Source organism: Petaurus breviceps, unplaced genomic scaffold, assembly GCF_028583685.1.
Source record: "Petaurus breviceps papuanus isolate PSGF00001 unplaced genomic scaffold, PetGlider_PUasm1.0 208, whole genome shotgun sequence".
Classification (NCBI taxonomy): Eukaryota; Metazoa; Chordata; class Mammalia; order Diprotodontia; family Petauridae; genus Petaurus; species Petaurus breviceps.
In genome coordinates, this window is record NW_027185852.1 from 8,843,824 (window position 1) to 8,862,875 (window position 19,052).

General features: G+C 41.5%; 1 protein-coding gene and 1 long non-coding RNA gene across 2 annotated transcripts in view; one reads left to right on the forward strand and one right to left on the reverse strand.

Moving 5' to 3' along the window:
* Nucleotides 1-2,663: 2,663 nt before the first annotated feature.
* The window catches only part of LOC138165257 (SH3-containing GRB2-like protein 3-interacting protein 1), a 294,003-nt gene continuing 277,614 nt past the window's right edge, over nt 2,664-19,052 (reverse strand). Inside the window, exons 24-30 of the mRNA XM_069093394.1 lie at nt 16,352-16,507; nt 11,239-11,371; nt 9,091-9,293; nt 7,317-7,381; nt 5,872-6,036; nt 3,745-3,828; nt 2,664-2,856 (exon numbers count right to left, since the gene is read on the reverse strand). Coding sequence (XP_068949495.1) covers nt 3,806-3,828; nt 5,872-6,036; nt 7,317-7,381; nt 9,091-9,293; nt 11,239-11,371; nt 16,352-16,507 — 745 coding nt within the window. The 3' untranslated portion in view covers nt 2,664-2,856; nt 3,745-3,805. The remainder of the gene's footprint in view (nt 2,857-3,744; nt 3,829-5,871; nt 6,037-7,316; nt 7,382-9,090; nt 9,294-11,238; nt 11,372-16,351; nt 16,508-19,052) is intronic.
* LOC138165258 (uncharacterized) lies at nt 6,045-18,022 on the forward strand. The gene is made up of 3 exons (XR_011169315.1): nt 6,045-6,532; nt 17,272-17,437; nt 17,551-18,022. It is a non-coding gene; the product is annotated as an uncharacterized lncRNA (long non-coding RNA).

Below are 19,052 nucleotides of genomic sequence, written 5' to 3' on the forward strand. Positions count from 1 at the left end.
GAGATCTCTTTTTGACTTTTAATCAGTCCAGCATATTACCCAAAGTGATGCAGTGAGTTTTTCTTTGGGCAAACTCCAACTCTGGTAAGAGAAGAATAAAACTTGAAAAATATATATCTCACTATACAAAAAACTCATAAAATGAAAATTCTCATCATTATTAATTTAACTAACTGAGATAAAACACTCTCTAATGAATAATAAGAATCCATTTCAAAAAGCATTCATCATGGAAACATGGAATTCACTTGAAAAAAAGAAGAAAGCTTCTTTCTGTCAGAGTGGAGACAAGATTATCATGCAGCACTTAAAATCCAACCAAATGCTATTTTTCGTCTGTCTCCATTACTGGGACATCTTGATGAGTGGGGATGTTTGGAGGAATCCGGCAATCTGGTTGACACTTATTATGGACAATTTTTGGTGACTTGGACCCAGAGACACTAATAATGTGTCCGTTCTCCTTTCATGGCTGAGGACCATTGCAGCATCTCTCAGTGTCATTGTCTCAACATGAATTCTCATTTTACACTGCGACAGAATTGTGTTTGCTAAGGCCAAGATTGAGCCTGCAAGTTTAAAAACAACAACAATAACCAAGCAACTAGAAATAAATACGCATACATACACACAATCACACCACACACACACACTCCTCAATCCCTGATATGAACTTGTTTTTGCTGCTATTTGTCTCTTTTTCCTGAAAGCTGAATTCAAGTAGAATGTAAGCTACTTGAAGACAGGGACTATTTTTATTGTTGTCTTTGTGCTCTCAGTGCCTAGCACAGTGCCTGGCATAGAGCAAATGTTTGATAAATGTTTGAGGAATGAAAAAGAGAAGATGGAAGGAAAAAAGGAAGGAGGAAAGGAAGGAAGGACAGGAGGAAGGAAGAAAAGAGGGAGGGAAGAAAGAAAAAGCGTGGGAGAGGAGGGTTTGTCTAGTTAAATGAGCTTTTAGTGTATTTAGAAACCTATGACTCCCGTTATCTGGTACAGGGATTGTAGGCAATATTAATTTTTTAAAATTTCATACCTAGAGATTCTGAATCACTTTAGGGATCCTTGTCATATATATTTTAAAAATTACATTTTTACAATATCAACAAATGAAGGCATCTTTTTAAAGAGTTACCATAGGGTTTATATGACTTAATTAACTCAAGACTGTGTAAAGTAAAATACAAAGAGTAAGTCATAAGGACCAGAAAGAAATATTTACATATATGCTTTCTGAGTTACTACTTAGTCAACTACCTTTCATGGAGGGATTATTCTAGACACTTTTAAGAGTTCTGTTCTTACAAGACATCTTATTTCCTGACCTTTGTTTCTTATTGGTTTCAATCTTTCCTATTTTAGGAAATATGTTCCCCTTTCTCTTTCCACTCCCTCATTTGGGCTTCCCTAATATTTCTGAGCTCCTTAATTCATGGAGGATTCCATTTGTCAAAGTGGACAAAGGGTCCCTAAGTAACTCTAGTGTCTCCACCAGGTCATTGTAGGTAATTAACCCTCTGGACAATGATGAGTAGGGTGGCAGTGATTCTTCCCCTGTGAAGCCCATTGTCCATTCCCCATGTTTACATAAACACTCATCGAAGCCTACATGGACAAATAAAAGTAATGCTTACATTTTCCCTCTTGTGGGTTTAGGTTACGGAGGGTCTTCTTAATAGATTTTAACCCCCGGTTCCCAAATTGTAAGTGCCAAAAGTCATTGCAGTGAGTGGTTAAAACAAATCAATTTATGAGTATGATAATAAAGTTACTTTAAAATTAGACTAGGCAGGAAGCTGTTCAAAAACAGAATTCCTATAATTTTAAGGTGGGTAAGGAGGGGATGAAGACAATATATCTAAGACAAGTATGCTGGATAGGGGATGGGCCTCGGAGTCAGGAAGACTTGGGTTCAGGCCCCCTGAATCATCCTGCCTGTGTGACCCTGGGGAAGTCCCTTAACTTCTTAGCATCCAAGTCAACTCTTTCAGATGGGAAATGTTAGAACGGGTACAGATTTCTTAATGGTTGTTTGTTATACTGATGAAATCACATCTGGTTAAAATTATGTATGTATAGACACATATACTTGTGTATACATACATGCATACAAGCATATAGATATATATGTATGTGGTCTCCAAGAGAGGCAGTGTAATCTATTAGATAGAAGGCTGGCCTTAGAGTTAGGATGATTTTGGTTTAAGTCCTGCCTTCAACACATATTAGCTATATGACCATGGCCTTAAACTCTCAGTGCCCCAGGATAAAGCCTAAGAATGATGAATTTCTGAGAAGTTGTATCAGTGAAGGGAATCTCCACACAGGGAATACCCTTCACCAATGAAATAACATATACAGATCCTCCCACCTCTCCAAAAATGTATCTAAATACTAACTGGGTGCTGTGCCAAGGGATTGAAGGGTAGGTTCCTCCATGGAAAGACTGGACAATAGTTCCCAGGGAGTGCATCCCAAGAAGTATTTCTCCTCCGGGAACCTGCATTTTGCTGGTCAGGGCTAGAGGACTGAATTGTCCCCCTTCTGCCTCATAGCAATGGGTGTCAATGATAGGAGCTGTGCATTGCACTCATCTTATTCGTTCCAAAGGAATGGCCAGTATTTCTAGTTTACAGTAACTCAGATTTTTAAAGAGCAGCTCGTTCATCGGAGAGAACATTTATTTCAGAGAACTTTAGTCATACAGCCTGACTTGGTTTTCCCCATTCCCCAAAAGACTTTCAAGATGTGAATCAACATTCTCCAATCAGAAGGATGCAGGGGACTTCAGAACTCACTCAGAGACGGGCAGCCTCCACGTAGGGGAAGAAGACAGACGCTGCAGGTCAGTTCAGCCTGCAGAGTTTCAGAAACAGTTATGTCCACAATCAGGTACCAATTCTCAATCAAGATCTCAAGAAATTCTCATCCTCTTAAAATCACAATAAAACTGCTTGGTTCTCCAGGAATCTCCATATATGCCCAGCTTGGGGGAGGGCTGGTGAGTGTAGGGAAATGGCCCAGATTCCAGGATCATCTGGAATCTCAATCATAGTTTCATAATTTTCACTTTAAATATCCCCTTTTTTACATATTATAAAAATAAGAGGCCCTGTTTACATGGCGTGCATTTTTAGGAAATTTGCGGTTTGAAAAAAAAGCGGTTAAAAAGTGGTACATCTTGCATTCTTTAAATACGTTGTAACCTTAGAATTGACTGAAATCTTTTTAATTGAACCCCACTAAATGTTGGAAGGTAGAACTTTTAATTTCACACTATAGAATAAGACATAGTAAGGACTGGAGGAGAAAAAGGAAAGCTGTGAATCCTTCTTTGCATGAGGCACCCCCTTTGAAAGCCGCTACCAATATTGTATTTAAACTTTATATATTGACAAAATGCAATCTATCTCTGTAAGCCTTGTGCCAGTCAACAGGACTACTAGTAAATTTATATACCATAGTTTAAATTACACCCATTTCATGAATGGTCAAATACTAAAACTCAAGTTTGTCTAACCGTCTGAAATACAGTCTTACGGGAATGAGTACAATTTACAAATACAATAATTACATTTTAAAACCATTAACAATGTTACACCTAGAAGTAAATACTGCGGGACTGGTCTCAACACGGTGTTGTCCACGGAGGGAGAAAGGTCACTGAAAGTAATGGATACTTCCAGTAGAAATGTCCCCAGGGCAGGTTTTACTTTGTTTTCATTAAAACCCCAAAACAAAAACCTGTTCCATGTTCCATAGTCCTCCGTGATGTGGGTTCTCCATATGCTTGCATAAGGTTCTATTAGTTATCTGCCAGATATTTTCCTGAAAAACAGAAGGTCATGAGGACAGGTTACCAACCACCAGTCTGTCTGAAGAGGGAGCGTGAGGAGGGAGACAGACATAGCCACTCCAGATGACCACAGATCCACCCTTGTCCCTGCTCCTTCTCACTATGTGTGACTGGACATGAATGTAGTTATGTGGAAGCTTTTCTTCTGTCCACATGCTATCACACAGCTGATTGAGGTTCAGTTCTCTAGAATAGCTATTCTACTTGCTACGGGTCTCCCTCAAACCAAGGATTAGCCCAAACTAGGAAATTTAGTGTCCATGAGATATCTTCAATTCAACTTCTGAAGAAAAGTTCACTTGGGGTACTAGGAACTTGGGAAATGCTACCCCATTGAAGGTAATACTCCAGAATACCATCCCATGATACCTGAGACAGAGACCCAGGATACTGGCCTCCAGGGCTTGAGATCTTGAGGTACTACCATGAACCTCCTGCTGCTGAATCATTGCAGGAGGGGTAGTGGTGCTTACGCTTAGGAGGAACTCACCTGGGATGCAGCAGGGAGCAGGAAATACCCCACTGACAGCTTCCTATCTGAAACCAATTATTCCTGTCCACTTAGTGATATGCTCAATTGTTTGTCTATACTGCAGGAGAGTATAAGATGGGCTTCCAGTGCCCTGTACATTTAAGTATCCTGGGATGAATTAGTGGTTGTTACAACTTAGGTTTGGGTCAACAAGTATTTATTAAGCACCTACTACATGTTGAAGGACTGTGGTAAGAGCTGGGGATATAAATAAAGGCAAAACCCAAAAATGAACACCTCCCCATGGTCGTTTTTCTTAAGGAGCTCGCAGTCTAATGGGGGGATAATGCGCAAATAACCATGCATAAATAGCACATATACAGGATAAATTGGAGAGAATAATAGGGTCCCAGAAGTCCTTTCTGGACATATATTTCTTCCACTGTCAATAACCCTGGAGGATCAGAATTGGGTACTGCTTGACTTTGGTCCTGAGGAACTCAGGGACACCAGGTTTGCTTGTGCGTCACCTACAGGACTTCAGAGTGAACCAAGAATGAACCCAAAGTCTTTTCATTCTCTTGACCCAACCTGATCTTTCTTGGGCTCTCTAGAAATAAGGAGAGGAGGCTAGGGACCATTCAGGATTTTTAGAGAGATTGCTAAAGGAAAAAGACTCTCCCCCAAACTACCTTGCATTCATGTTTTATACATTTTGTATATATAGATGTGCCTGTTCTCTCCCTTGACACTCATTCCCATTAGAATATAAGTTCTTTGAAAACAGGAGGTTTCTAGTTGCAGAGGGCTGGACCTGTGGTCAGGAAGAACCGAGTTCAAATCCAATCGCAGACACTTACTACGTGACCCTGGGCAAGTCACTTAATCTCTGTCTGCCCCAGTTTCCTTATCTGTAAAATGGAGGTAATGATATCTCTTTCCCAAGGGTTGCTGTGAGGATCAAATGAGATACTAATTGCAAAGAACACTTAGCATAGTACCTGGCACTCTATAGAAATGCTTATTTCTTCTCCCTCTCTTTGTATACCCAGTGCCTAGCATAGCTATTGGCAAATAATAGAACTTTAATAAGAGTTTGTTAAATTATCTGTGTTCTTCTGCCTCCTACCCTGCCCATCCTCCAGTAGAATGTAAGTTCCTTGAGGGCAGGAATTGTTTCATTTTTGTCTCTATATCTCCAGTACTTAGTATGGGACCTGGCACACAGTAGGTGCTTAATAAATGCTCAATTATCTCCCTAAGAGCATCAGATCTGGGGTCTAGAGCTAGAAATGCCTCTGAGTAGCAATCTAGCTCAATGCTCTTATCACATATGAGGAAACTGAGACTTTGGGAAGATAAATGACTCATTTGCCCAAGGTTATTCAGGTAGCAAACACTGTAGGTAGGATCCAAAACCAGTCTGTCTGGCTCCAGAGTCACATCTCTGAAGACTACCTCTGGTGAAAGGAAGGGAGGCCAATGTATGCACGCATAGCGTCTTCAACAACATAAACTGGTTGGAACCACCTTCTGCACTTACCTGCTGCGAACCTTTTTTTAATGAGTGAAAACCGGTACCCTGCTCCCACCAGCTCGATGTCACAGCCAGAAAGGGTGCTCCCCTCACTGGTGAACTGCACGACCAATGGAGAAGGTTTGCTAGGGCCTTCGGATAACTGGAATCTGGCCAGCAAAGAACCCACCCCTCCAAAAGAAAAAGAACAGCCTATTATTAGAGTAAAGCAATAATAGAATGCCTACACTGACAGGATCATCAATCTGCAAGTTGAACTTGGCAGTTAAAATGCAAGACTTGACTCGTTGGGAAAATTGTATATTTCAGTTATGAGACCAATGATGAATAGCATTTGTTATGAAAGATTCTCAACCACTAGGGGAGGGCACGCATGACGCACAAAAGTTGTACTGCAGAATTTAGGGCATGCAGGCTATTGCAGAGCAGGTTTTTTCCCCTTGCCACTGGCGGATTTAAGTCAGATAAAAAATTAAAAATATCAAAATGATCTAGGAGTATACAGGTGTCCAAACATGGGAGAGACACGTGTTAGTCTAAAAGCTCTTCTCTGCCTAGAAGATTGTCTCATATTGGGTATGAGGGGAGGGGAGAAGGTAGAAGACGGAGGAGGGGTATGAAGGTTTTTTTGAGATTAGAAGAATCCATTAAAGAAATAAGCCAAAAGGTAAGCAAGATAGACTTTTTATTTGCTGATATAGATCACCAGAAGGTAATCTTTTATATCTGGTGATAGATATCTTTGGGTAATAATTGACTATTTTAGAACAAATTATTTCAGGTTTTTTGGAGGGAAAGGAGAAAAGAAGGTATGGGAGGGTATTCAAATCTGTGCAAACAACTCCGTCTGATTGTCAGAGAAGATGAACATATCACAGGCCAGAAAGAGAGATCGCAGGACCACAGGACTGAGCTTGTAGGGATCTCAGAGGCCATTTTACAGAGGAGAAAACTGAGGTCCAGGGAGGTGAATGATTTTTCCCAATGTCACATATCATAGATCTAGAGATTGAGTAGTCCAATCCCCTCATTTTACAAATGAGGAAACTGAAGCCCAAGGAAGTCCAGTGACTTGCCCAAGGTCACAAGGTGGTACCAGAGGTGGAATTTTAACCTGGAATCTCATATTCTGGAGCCAGAGCTCTTTAATGTGTGGACAACCCACATGAGCCATTGGCATCTATACTATGTTAAGGGAAAGTGAGGAAAGCCCCGAACTCCTCGGATGCCCTGCCTCATGTCAGAGTCTCCCTGGTCATCTCTTATCCAGCTCAACTCTGACCATGTTGCTTAAATTCTCTGAACCTCAGTTTCTTTATGTGTAAAATGAAGATGAAAAAATATCTACCTCCTGAAGCTGTGAGAAGCAAAGTTATTAATGAATTTAAAGTATGTGGCAAACCTTAAATATTTGTGTGTTACCAACATTATTGAATAAATAAAAGAATTACCTCCATTTTCTGATTTTTGAGAGATGTCAGGGATCTTCCACAGTATTCTTTGCTGTTCGGCATTCCTTAAAATAAGATAGTAAACTCTTTTGATGTACTCTATGCTTCAGGACATTGTATCTAGAAGAAATCTACAATGCAGCACATTTAATACTGAACTTATTATCTTTTAGTCTAAACCCTGCCCTCTTCCAAACTCCCCTATTTTTTTTTACAGATACCACCAGCCATTTAATGTCTCAGGTCAGCTGGGCATTATTTTGGCCCCTTTTCCTCTGTTATCCAATCTGTTGCCAAACCTTGCTGTTTCTTCCTTGTCCTCTGATCCATCCCTCTATTCTCACGGCCACTAACTTAGTTCCAGCTCTCATTACCTCTCACTTAGCTTATTGAAATGAACTCTTAATAATTGGTCTAGCTCCCCAAGCCTCTCCTTCACCCATTCTACACGTGGTTGATCTAAACATAGATCTCACCATGTGACTCCCCTACTCAATCAATGCCAATATTTTCCTATTGCCTCCAGAAAAAAAGAAGTTTCTCTATTTAGATTTTCAAGTCTTTCAAAACCTGGTCCCAATCTACCTTCTTTCCAGCTTTAATGGACCTCACTCCCCTTTCTGTAATCTTTGGTTCAGCCAAGCTGGCTTTCTCTTTATTCCCCACTCATGACACCCCATTTCCCATTTCCATTCCTTTGCCCTGGTCTGGAATACACTCCTTCCCTCTACCTCAAGGAGTTCCTCTTTCCCTCTAATATGCAAATCAGGCATCTTCTGGAATGGGTTCCCCCCCTCATTAATGCAGGTCACAACCCCCCTTAGTAGGTGGTCTTCGAGCATTTCTGCGGGTCACAAGTTCACTATTCTGTATCCAACCTGGTGTTATCTTTCAGAAATTAGCCAAAAGGGTGCTTCGATGACCAGCGCAGTATCCAGCCTTGGGCTAGTACCTAGGGCCAGCTCTAGCTCGGGGAGGAGTTACCTGTGCCATTATCATCACCTTCAAGAAGTGAGGGGAAACAAATCCCCAGCTGAGTGACATGACTTTCACAGGGTCACACAACTAGTAAGTGTTAGAATCTGAACACACATTTTCCTGACTCGAAGTTCAATACACTATCAATCAACAGACATATATTAAGCACCAGCTGTTTGCCAGGTGCAATTTCCTATTCTACTATTTCATGATACTTTTGTTAAAAAAAGTCTAGACCTGTGGATTTCATTGGAATAAGACATTCTCATTGATGACATCACCCTCTACCAGTGCGTCCTGTCATCTGTGCTGAAACTTGGAGTGTTAGAGCATTGCCTGATGCTTTGAGAGGCTCTCATAGACAGTACATGGCAGAGGCAGATCTTGGATGGGGAATGACTCACAGGCCTTCTCAGAGGACACCCTCTTCCCCCATCTCTACCATGTCATGTTGCCTTCCTGCCTTGGCAAGAATTCTGAACAAAGCACCTGTGTTGGCATTGGCTGCTGGAAAGTCCCACTTAACATATTGCTTGATTCAGGAGAATGAAATTAAGCTAGATGCACAGATGCTTAAAAAAGCTCTACCTATTTTCTGCTTTTTACAATTACATGGGGGAAATTTGAGTCTGGTTCCCAGCCAGATTCTAGATTGCAGTGTCCTAGGCTTTCTAGCACAAAGAGATGATTTTCTTTCCTGGACCTTTGTGATCTCTTAGCACAGAGGGAAGGCAGAAAACCCTTGGCAGAACAAATGGATTGTAGAAAGTTTCTATGGGACGTTGTCCTTCCCTACCAAACAGCAGGGGGCAGCACCGCTTGTAGTTTGGTGACTCCGCCATCAATGGGGACGAGAAATTGGACGTTGTTGAGGGCGACCGGGGTAGTCATTGCATCTGTGTTATACTTGTAGTCGATGCGTAGGTCAGTGCTGGCTGGGTCACACCTCCAGTTCACTGCCAAGTTCAGCGGTGTGGACTGAATGCCCTGGGCAGATACCTGGCCCCAAAACAAAAAAATTAGGAACAAGAGGATGAAGGTTTCTTTCACAGACACTCACTCCTGATTCCTTGATGTTCTCCAAATCACAAGGAGCTGCTCAGGAAAAATTCACAGATTCCAAGATTTTGGAACATGATTTTGTTTAGAAAAAAGTCCCTGGAGGAAAATCACTGGCTTGGAATGTTTTCAAAGGACCAAGGATCTGGAGAAGGCAGGAAACTCATGTATTCAGGTTATACCTGAAAGGATTCTTGCTGTAACCTACTAGACAGGTGGTCATCCAGCCTGTTTGAAGACCTCCAAGGATGGGGAACTCACTACCTCTCAAAGCATCCCATTCCACTCTGGGAGAGATCTATTTGGAAGCTTTTCCTCACACTGAGTTTTCATGTTTGAACTTTCCATCTGTTGCTTCTGGCTCTACCCTCTGGTGCCAAATAGAACAAATCTCATCTCTCTTCCACATGACAATCCTTAAAATACTTGAAGCTAGCTACAATGTCTCCCCAGGTTTCTCTTGTTTGGGCCATTATCCTCTTCCTCCCCCAGTCTTCTCTTCTTCAGCATATGCCTTCTAGGTTCCTTCTTCCTATGACATGGGCTCAAGACCCTTCATTATTCTGGTTGCCCTCCTCTGGATGCTGTCCAGCTTATCGATATTCTTTTTGAATTGTGGCTCTGAGAACTGAATGTAATATTTCAGATGAGGTCTGAACAGGCCAGAGTATTGTTTTCCTGCCTCACTTCTGCTACCCAAGATCAATCACATGAGCCTCTGTGGCTTCCATATGCCACTGTTCAGTCCAACAAAGCCCAGAGCTCTCTTTCCAATGAACTGGCATCTAACTGTACTTCCTTCTTCTGGTACTTAAGAAGTTGATTTTTTCAAATCTAGGTATAAGACTGAATTTTTTTCTCTAATGAATTTTATCAAAGTTGAGCAATAGAAGTCTGTTATTTAGAAAGGCAATGTAGCATAGTGGGTAGAATGCCAGCCTTGACATTTGGAAATCTTGAGTTCAAATCCTGACCCTGCTGCTTACTAGCTATGTAATCCTGGCAAATCTTCTAGACTCTCTGAACTTCAGTTTCATATCTGCAAAATGGGAATAGGGTTGTTGTGAGGATCAAATTATATTTGTAAAGTATTTTGTTGACATTAAAGTGTATGTGAACATTGGTTATTATTATTTAGCAAAAATGGGTTTTAGCCATTTAGCAAAAAAAAATTAATGTGATCTTTGGTTACACTGAGAGATCTAGGGAGGTGACTGAACCCCTATAATCTGCTCTGCTCAGACCATATCTGGAATCTTGTATTCAGTTCTGGGCACCAACATTTAAGGGACACATGAATAAACTGGACTGTATCTGGAGGAGTGCATTCAGGAGAGTGAAGAACATTGACTATATGACATCTGAAGATCATCTAGAGGGTGTGGGAAGGTATATGCTAGAGAAAAGAAGACTGGGGCAGAGGGAAGTGATGGCTGCTACCTTCAAGTGTTTGAATGGCTGTCACATGCAAGAGAGATTAGCCTTGTCCAGCTTGAACCTCAAGGGCTGAACCAAGAGCAATGAGGATATGTTTCAAAGAAGCAAACTGGGTCTTGAAATCAGGGCGGGGGGTGGGAACCGTCCAAAGAATGAGAATGGCCCCAAAGTGAAATGACTTGCCTTGAGGGGCATGGGCAAAGGTCTTCAACCAGAGCCTGGACAACCATTTACAGGCATGCTGTTGAGGGGTTTCCTGGTCAGGCTTGGGAGTTGGCTGAGACAACCTCTGAGCATCCTTCCAGTTCTCAGAGGCTCCCACATGCTTTGTTTCTTGGATCAGACATTGAGGGAGAGTAGGGTCATTTCACTTAGAATTCTGTGCTTTTAGCCAGGTATGAGTTGGCAATTTGAAAAAGGTATCTTTACCCTGACAATTATCTCTTACCTGATATTTGAGCATGTCCACATTATAATACGTTGCCTGTGGTTTTTGTTCAGACACTTTCTTTAGGTGAGTCATCAGATTTGGCATGTTTACCCAGAATTCCTTGGTGTTGGCATCACATTGTGCATCATCACTATTGGAAGAAGGAGAAAAGTTTGAGTTTCTAGCCATGCAAAATAAAAGCACCATACACATGTATACATATACATACAGAGAAACCCATGCACATACTCAAGTGCCTACATTCATTTTCAACAACCTCTATCTTTGGTTTTTCTACTTATTTCTGGAAATGCTCAGTTTTCCCATCTATAAAATGAGGATTAGATCAGATGATTTCTAAGCTGCCATCTAGGTCTGTGATTCTATGCATTCTGGGCAAATGGATGGTTTTGATAAACATGTAAATTCTATACCTTCAGGACAAAATATAGATTCACCCACTTGGCATTTAAGGCTCTCTACAATCAAATTTGTACCTATCTTATCAAATTCACTTTCCTGTTTAAACTGGCTAATCAGTTGGTCCCCATATAAGCCTACATCTCTCACCTACACCCAGTGTTTGCACAGGTGTTCCCCTCTGCTTGAATGTGCTTCCCACTCACACCTGCCTCTTAGAACCCTGATCTTTTTTTCAAAATCCCATTTAGATGCCTCCTCCTTCGTGACCTTTCTGGATTCCTCCCAATCGCTCATGTTCTAGCACTCTCGACATTCTGTGTTATTCAAGATGTACCTTATTTCCCCTTATACGGAGACATTTTGTATCCCTCCAGTAAAATGTAAACTTGAAGGCAGGATTGTTTCATTTTTGTCTATGTATCTCCAGCACCTAATAAAGTGCTTGACATGTAGTAGATACTTAAAATATATTGACTGAATGGAATAACGAGGTCAGTCCCATAAGGATAGTCCATTGATTTGACAAAGGTTTCTGGGGTTGACCAGTTAGACTTATTAAACCTGATGATCATAATAAGCAGTTGCAACTAAAACTAAATCTTTGAATGATCCCAACCGATCCTAAATGGATAAGGAGAAACTAAATTCTATTGTTAACCTTGTCAAAAATTCGTCTTGACTGATCCCTGCTCTCCTAGAAAAAAAAATTATTTCCCAAAATTTACAGTTTTGTTTAATAATAATAACAAAACAACAATACCAACAGATATTTCTATAACACTCTAAAGTTAGCATGCATACATGATGTGAGACCCATTATCACCCTATGAGTTCAAAACTACAGGTATTGTAGTCACATAGCTGATGAGTGTCAGGAATAGGATTGGTGTAAAGTCTTACACTGGAGAACAAGAAAACAAATTTATGAGTATGATGGAACCCAGTCCTCTGGCCCTTCCAGTCGTCTCTCCAGTGCACCACGTTCTCCAAAGAAGGACAACAGTGACTCTATAGTACATATAGTAACTCTATAATAAATACTCTCTCTATAGTACATAGTAACTATCCTCAGCCCATTCGAATTCTGCAGTGCTGGATCATTTCACTTAGAGTCTGGAAGGGAGAAGAATGGTAAGAAACACAGCAGAGTATATGTGCCTGGGGAGGTCGGCTGTCTGAGAGCAGCATGAGGCTCTGGGTAGCCTCGGTTTCACATCTGGAATCTGTCCATTGACTTAGCATCCCAGAATCATGCTAGAATCACAGCTTTAGAGCTGGAAGGGGCTTAAAAGGCATTTTTCCCAAGTCCCTCATTTCCTCGATGAGGACACCAGGACCCAGAGAGATCAGAAGATGTGCCCAGGGTCACAAAGATAGCGTGGGGCACCGCAGGACCTCAACAGCCATCTGATATTTCTTTTACTATTATCGTGGGGCACCCAAGGAATAAAAATGCAAAAACAACAAGATATAAAATAAGAATGAAAAATAAAAATAAGGTGAATAGATCACAACTCCATCACCCCTGAAAGCCAACTCTAAGATTATGACAATCAGCAATATCTTCCTATAACGTGAATACTACATAAGAATCCACATATATGTGATTATTACATACTTATGTTCAAAGCAAGAATGGACATAAATAGAAAAGGTAACATGGCTTAGCGATTAGAGAACTGCTCTGGCAGTCAGGGAAAACTAGGTTTGAATTCTACCTTGTGCATTTACTAGCTGTATGACCTTTACTAAGTCCCTTTACTTTTCTACAATTCAGTTTCTTTATCTTTAAATGGGGATGACAGTAACACCTCTCTCCTAGGGTTAGTGTGATGAACAAATGGGAAAACAGACGGAAATGTACGGCATTTTTCAAATGTTAGTGCTACAGAAATCTGTACTATTTTCATCTTAATCATCATCATTATTGTTGGAAACATTGTAAAATACATACATACATATATGCACAGTAAAATTTCACTAAACGCATCTATATATAATGCTGAATAAAACATACAGTAAAATTTAGATTTAGAATAGGTCAGGCTGGTCTAAATCAGAAAAAAAGTATCAATCATAATGCTTTTTAAAGTAATGCAGTTTTAATTTTTTATTTACTTTACTTTATTATTATATTTATTTATTTCATTATATTCAAACATAATAGTCCAAAACAAGCAAAAACAATGTTGTCTAGCATAGGTCCTTAGAGGATCTGCTTTAAGAATCATTTGAAAATGCTGTGAAAATGATTTCTCTCCACACAGGTGTCTCTAAAGTGCTCGAGCTTTATAATAGATTGTAAGCTCCTTGAAGGCAGGGGCTGTTTTGAACTCTTCTTGTATCCCCATTGCTTAGCACAGTGCCTGGCACACAGTAGGTGCTTCATAAATATTTACAGATTGATTGTTATTGAGAATGCTTTGTTTTCTGACGAACTTTTATTATCCCTCCTTTTTACATTATTAGCTTTTTGAGCGGTAACTTTCTTTAGCTAACTGTACAGAGGGAACCTTGGGTTCAGAGAAAGGACAAACTTGGTGACATTTAATGAGCTCTCAAAAAGCAGAAAAGGCTGCCTTGGGCACTAATGGATTTTTCTTCATTGGAAGTCCTTAGGTTGGGGCTTGACAATGCCTCATTCAGGGTGCCATGAAAGGGACACTAAGAATTAGAGGATCATTCCTCTAGAGCTTGGAGAGACTTCAGCCCAACACCTCCATTTCATAGGCGAGGAAACTGAGGCTCAGAGAAGTCACCCAGTTAGTAAGTGGGAGGAGGCAGGTCTTCCTGACTCAATCCAACATGCAAAGTGCTTTACTACACAACTGTCTCACCATGCTGCTGAGATCACGTCTGAGATTCCACCCAATTCTGGATTTCTGGTATTGTGGTCTTTGAAAGATATGCCCACTGAATGTGCTATCTAGGAGGCCTTTCTCTTGAAGATTTGCCTAGATAATTTCCAAGAGGCTGATCCCCAAGGTGGCCACAAGCTATAGGTGGGCTATGCTAACTCACGAAGAACATCTCCCAGGGCAAAGATTGGGGCAGAACCTGTGCTGGGGATGTGCCGACATTGACTAAAACCATATGTCCTTGAAGTTTGGATTAAATTTTTATTACAGTCGAACAAGTAATTCTGGCACCTGGGGAAAGGAACAGAAATTCAAGCCTCAGGCAAAAGCAGGGAAGATGCTTTGGAATCTTCTTTGTAAGAGAAATGCAGGTGTGTGTGTGTGTGTGTGTGTGAGTGAAGGAGACCTTTGGGATACAAGACCATGTGAGAGGAGAAACCGCTTGGAACACCCAGACTCAGAGACCAAGGAGGCCTGGGGAGAGTATAACTATGGAGTAGTCTAGTTAGAACTCATTATTCTGAGGCTGAAGAACAATAAATGCTGAGAGTACAAGTATTCTCTAAATGTGGTGCCCTAGGACAAGCCCCAACTGCCCTGCCTTAGTTATATCTCTGTTTACTGGGGACCGGAAAACTGGACCAGTGATTCCATGGATATGGGGAACTCTTAAATTAGGAGACACCTTCTAGCAATTCAAATTGGCACCTGCTCGGTAACTTAATAGCCAGAGGGAGAAGGCTGCCCAGAAATGTCAAAAGCCCGTGCCCATTGACATAGAACACTCCTAAGGGCCTTGGGCATCAGATTAAAATGTAATTGAGAAATGCTTAACAAAATAAATGACATAACAAATGTGGTTCTCTAAGCCAGTGTGTGGCCAACAGGGATGCTTTTGTATTGTTTGGGTTAGTGGCCCCATTTCTACTAGAGTTTGTGAGTTTAAGTGGCTTGTCCTGGGTCACAAAGCCAGTATTTGCTGGGGGTGAAACTTGAATCCACATTTTCCTGGTTCTAAGGTGGATCTTCCTGGAAATTTGAGATTTGGACCTTGGCTAAGTAATTACTTACTAAATGTTCTCGTTCTCTCTCCCTCCCCCCCGCCCCTTTCTCTCTCCCTCCCTCCCTCTCCCCTCCAGTCTACCTATCAACTACACCAAAAATATTTTATTTTAATAACAAAGGAAAATATTTGCATTACCCCTGTCAGACTGTAAGATGGCTGAGGGCCAGGAACAAAGCCTTACTGCAGTGCTCTTAGTGGATATTATCGAGTTTTTAAATACATTTTTAATACAAATATTTTTAATACATTTAAATACAAATTTAAATACATTTTGTTGGTTAAATCAATTTGCCTAATCCCTTTTAATCTCAGAACTTTCACTTACTACCTGTGTATTTAGAAATGTTATTGCCCATTTGGTGCCTCAGTTTCTTCCTCTGCAAAATGAGGGTGTTGCACCACATGACCTCTAAGATCACTTTCATCTCTAAGTATGTGATTTGATGCCAAGAATTTGAACTGTACTGGAAAAAATATCACATCTAACATTGTTTCCAATAGACATGTTTTTGTTTCCAGGTAAGTACAATTTATTATTCATTTGTTTCTGGAGTGCTTTTTCAGTTTACCAGGAGAAGGCAGGCTGTTTAAACACACACACACACACACAGACACACACACACACCCACAGCCTTTGCATGCTGCTAAATATTTCTCCTTGATCTGAAAGTACTTTGTGTTTGAGGCTACTCTTATCAACAGTTGATTGGCCACTTATCTACTAAGCAACAGCCCCCCCCCCCCCACTCCCATCTCTGAAGAGTTTGTAGAAAATGGTATTTACCAGCAGAGAAGTTGGGGGTTTGGCAGGACGTGTTCTAACCTGTTGAAATTTACCACTCGGAAGGTCAGGGTGGCTGGGGAGGGGTTGTTGGCAAAGTGTCTGGTGATGCCTGCAGGAAACGACAGCACCATCTCGCCAGTGATCTTCACTATACACCTGGGAGGGCAAACAGAGAGAGAGGACAGGAAGAGGGAGAGCCAAGTCAGAGACCCTGGAGTGAAAGGCAGACCTGGGGGTATGCTCATGCCTCTGTTTCTTTCCTGACTCAAATGGCAGATTCTCAGAGCTACAAGGGACTCCAGGGGAAGCCAGCTGTATCTCAGCAAGAATCGTTCTACCAAGTACCCACCAGGTGGTTTTCTAGAGCTCCAGTGGAAGAGAAACCACTCCTTCCCAAGGCAGCCCCTTTCACCTCTCAAGTGAAAGGTGAAACATCGTAGGATGTGCTTTTTGGTTTTTTATCTGACAGCAGGCAAATCTGCCCATTGATGCTGCTTCTGTGGCCAAGCGCACATGGCTATTCTTCTTTCATATGACAGCTCCTTCTTTTACCTGAAGACAGCAGTAATATCTTTTCATCTCAGAATTACAGTGGGAAGGGGTCTCAGCAGCTGTCCAGTCCAACCCCATATAGCAAAGGAGTCCCCACAATAATGTCTCCTCTGATGCCCATCTGGTCTTCCCTTGAAAGCCTCTGAAGGGGACCATCCACCCCTGCAGGGGCTCCATTTTGGTACAGGCAGCTCTCCTTGCTAGGATGGTTTTCTCAACATGGAGCCCAAACTGGCTTCCTTCCAACTTTGACTTGTGGCTCCTGGCTCTGTCCTCTGGGGCCAAACAGCCCCAGTACAATCCCTCCTTCACATATAGCCCTTCAAATAGTCCTTGTCATATCATGACCCGAGTTTTCTCTTCTCCAGGATAAAGACATGCCATGTCCCCCTTGAGCTGCCCTTCACATGTCCTGGCCTCAAGGCTCTTCGTTCTCCTGCCTGCTTTCCTTTGAACACTCTTTGGTTTGATTTGGGGAAGACAGTCTTCTAGTTGATCAATGCCCATTAGGCATCAAGGGCCTTCATCTATTTGGTAGGCACTTAATAAATGTCTACTATATTGATCATGCTGACTTTCCAGTTTAGTCTAATAACTCATTTTGTTTTCCTCTTTTAATGAATTTAAAAAGCTCTTTTATTTTTCAGGGAATTTCCATATATCTAATTTCATCAAGGGAGAGAGATCCTGTAATGGAAATGAAAATTTAAAGATCTTCCCTGCCCCTAGGCTAAAGTGCACCTTGAGCCTGGGGTGAGAGGCATGTTTTTCAGTAGATACTTCTTGATTGGCCAGTGGGTCCAGAAGGTTGTTACATTCTCTGAGCCAGGAGAAGGCTATATAAGCCCTGATGTGTAGCTTTGTTTTGGGGGCTCACTTTGAGAAGTGTTCTGTGGTTTGATCTGTATTCTGGGAAGCCATTGTCCAGGGCCCCCCTGGCTTTGAAAAACCCAGATGTGGAAACCCAGATGTTGACTGGGTATGGATGTAATGGTTGGACAGTTTGGAAATCTGTCTACTTGATCTGTTTCTGTCTTGATAATTCTGCCTGTATACTTTGAAGTTCAGGGTGCTGACCTTTTTCCTCTGAACAAGGTAAACGATATATGTCTGACTGATTAAAGTAAGCTTGTTAACCCATTTTGAGTTGCTTTCCTTTATCAAAGCAGATCCAAGAACCTGTATGGGCAGCAAACCCTGAGGACGTGCTTGGGGTGCTTGCTGCTACAGATCCCCAGTCAGGAAACTCCCCCTGCCAGTGCAGCTGGGCAAGTGCTCCCCAGATTCAAATCTTTTAAATGCACCCTGGGGCACTGAGAGGTTAAATAACATGCCCAAGGCCTTGCAGCCAGTATGGGTTGGGGGTGGGATTTGAACACAGGTCTTTTGGAATCCACCACTAGTGTTGGCTCACTACCTGAGGCTGCCACTCAGTTCCTTGGCTAGTTTTTATTGAAAGATTGGCCCATGGAAGCAGCCCATGTAATAACATTTACTAACATTTACACAGTTGTGGTATTTGTCCTGCCCTAAAAGTAGTCGGATGGGAAGATTACTTGGATTTCTGGAGAACTGAGTGAATAATTACTCTGTGATGATTCCATGGCCTTTTATAGTTGGGATTTTATAGCAAAACATATCTTAGCCTGGCCAGGGTCCATGGGGGATTTTTTTCCCCCCTAACCAAATGTATTTGGCAAAGCTTTAGTCATTTTTTCGGTCATGCCTGACTCTCCACAGTCCTATTTGAGGTATTCTTGGAAAAGATATAGTTTGCCATTTCCTTCTCCAATTCAATTTTACAGATGAGGAAATTGAAGCAAATAGGGTGAAGTGACTTGCCCAGGGTCATACAGCTAGTAAAGCAGAAAGAGCTGGTGTAATACTATGTGGAAGCCACAGGAGGCAGTATGTCATAGTGATTAGATTGTTGGAGGAACTGGAGTAAGGAAGACTTGGGTTCAAATCTTGCCTCAGATACTTGTATGATATTAGGTAAGTCACTTTTTGCCCCAGTTTCCCTATCTGTAAAATGTGGATAACAATATATGTAGTAGAGGTTTCCCTCAGTTATTCTGGGGCCCAAATGAGACAGTGTATGTAAAGTGCTTGGCAAGCTTTCAAATACCCCAGAGAGCTGCCTCAGTTG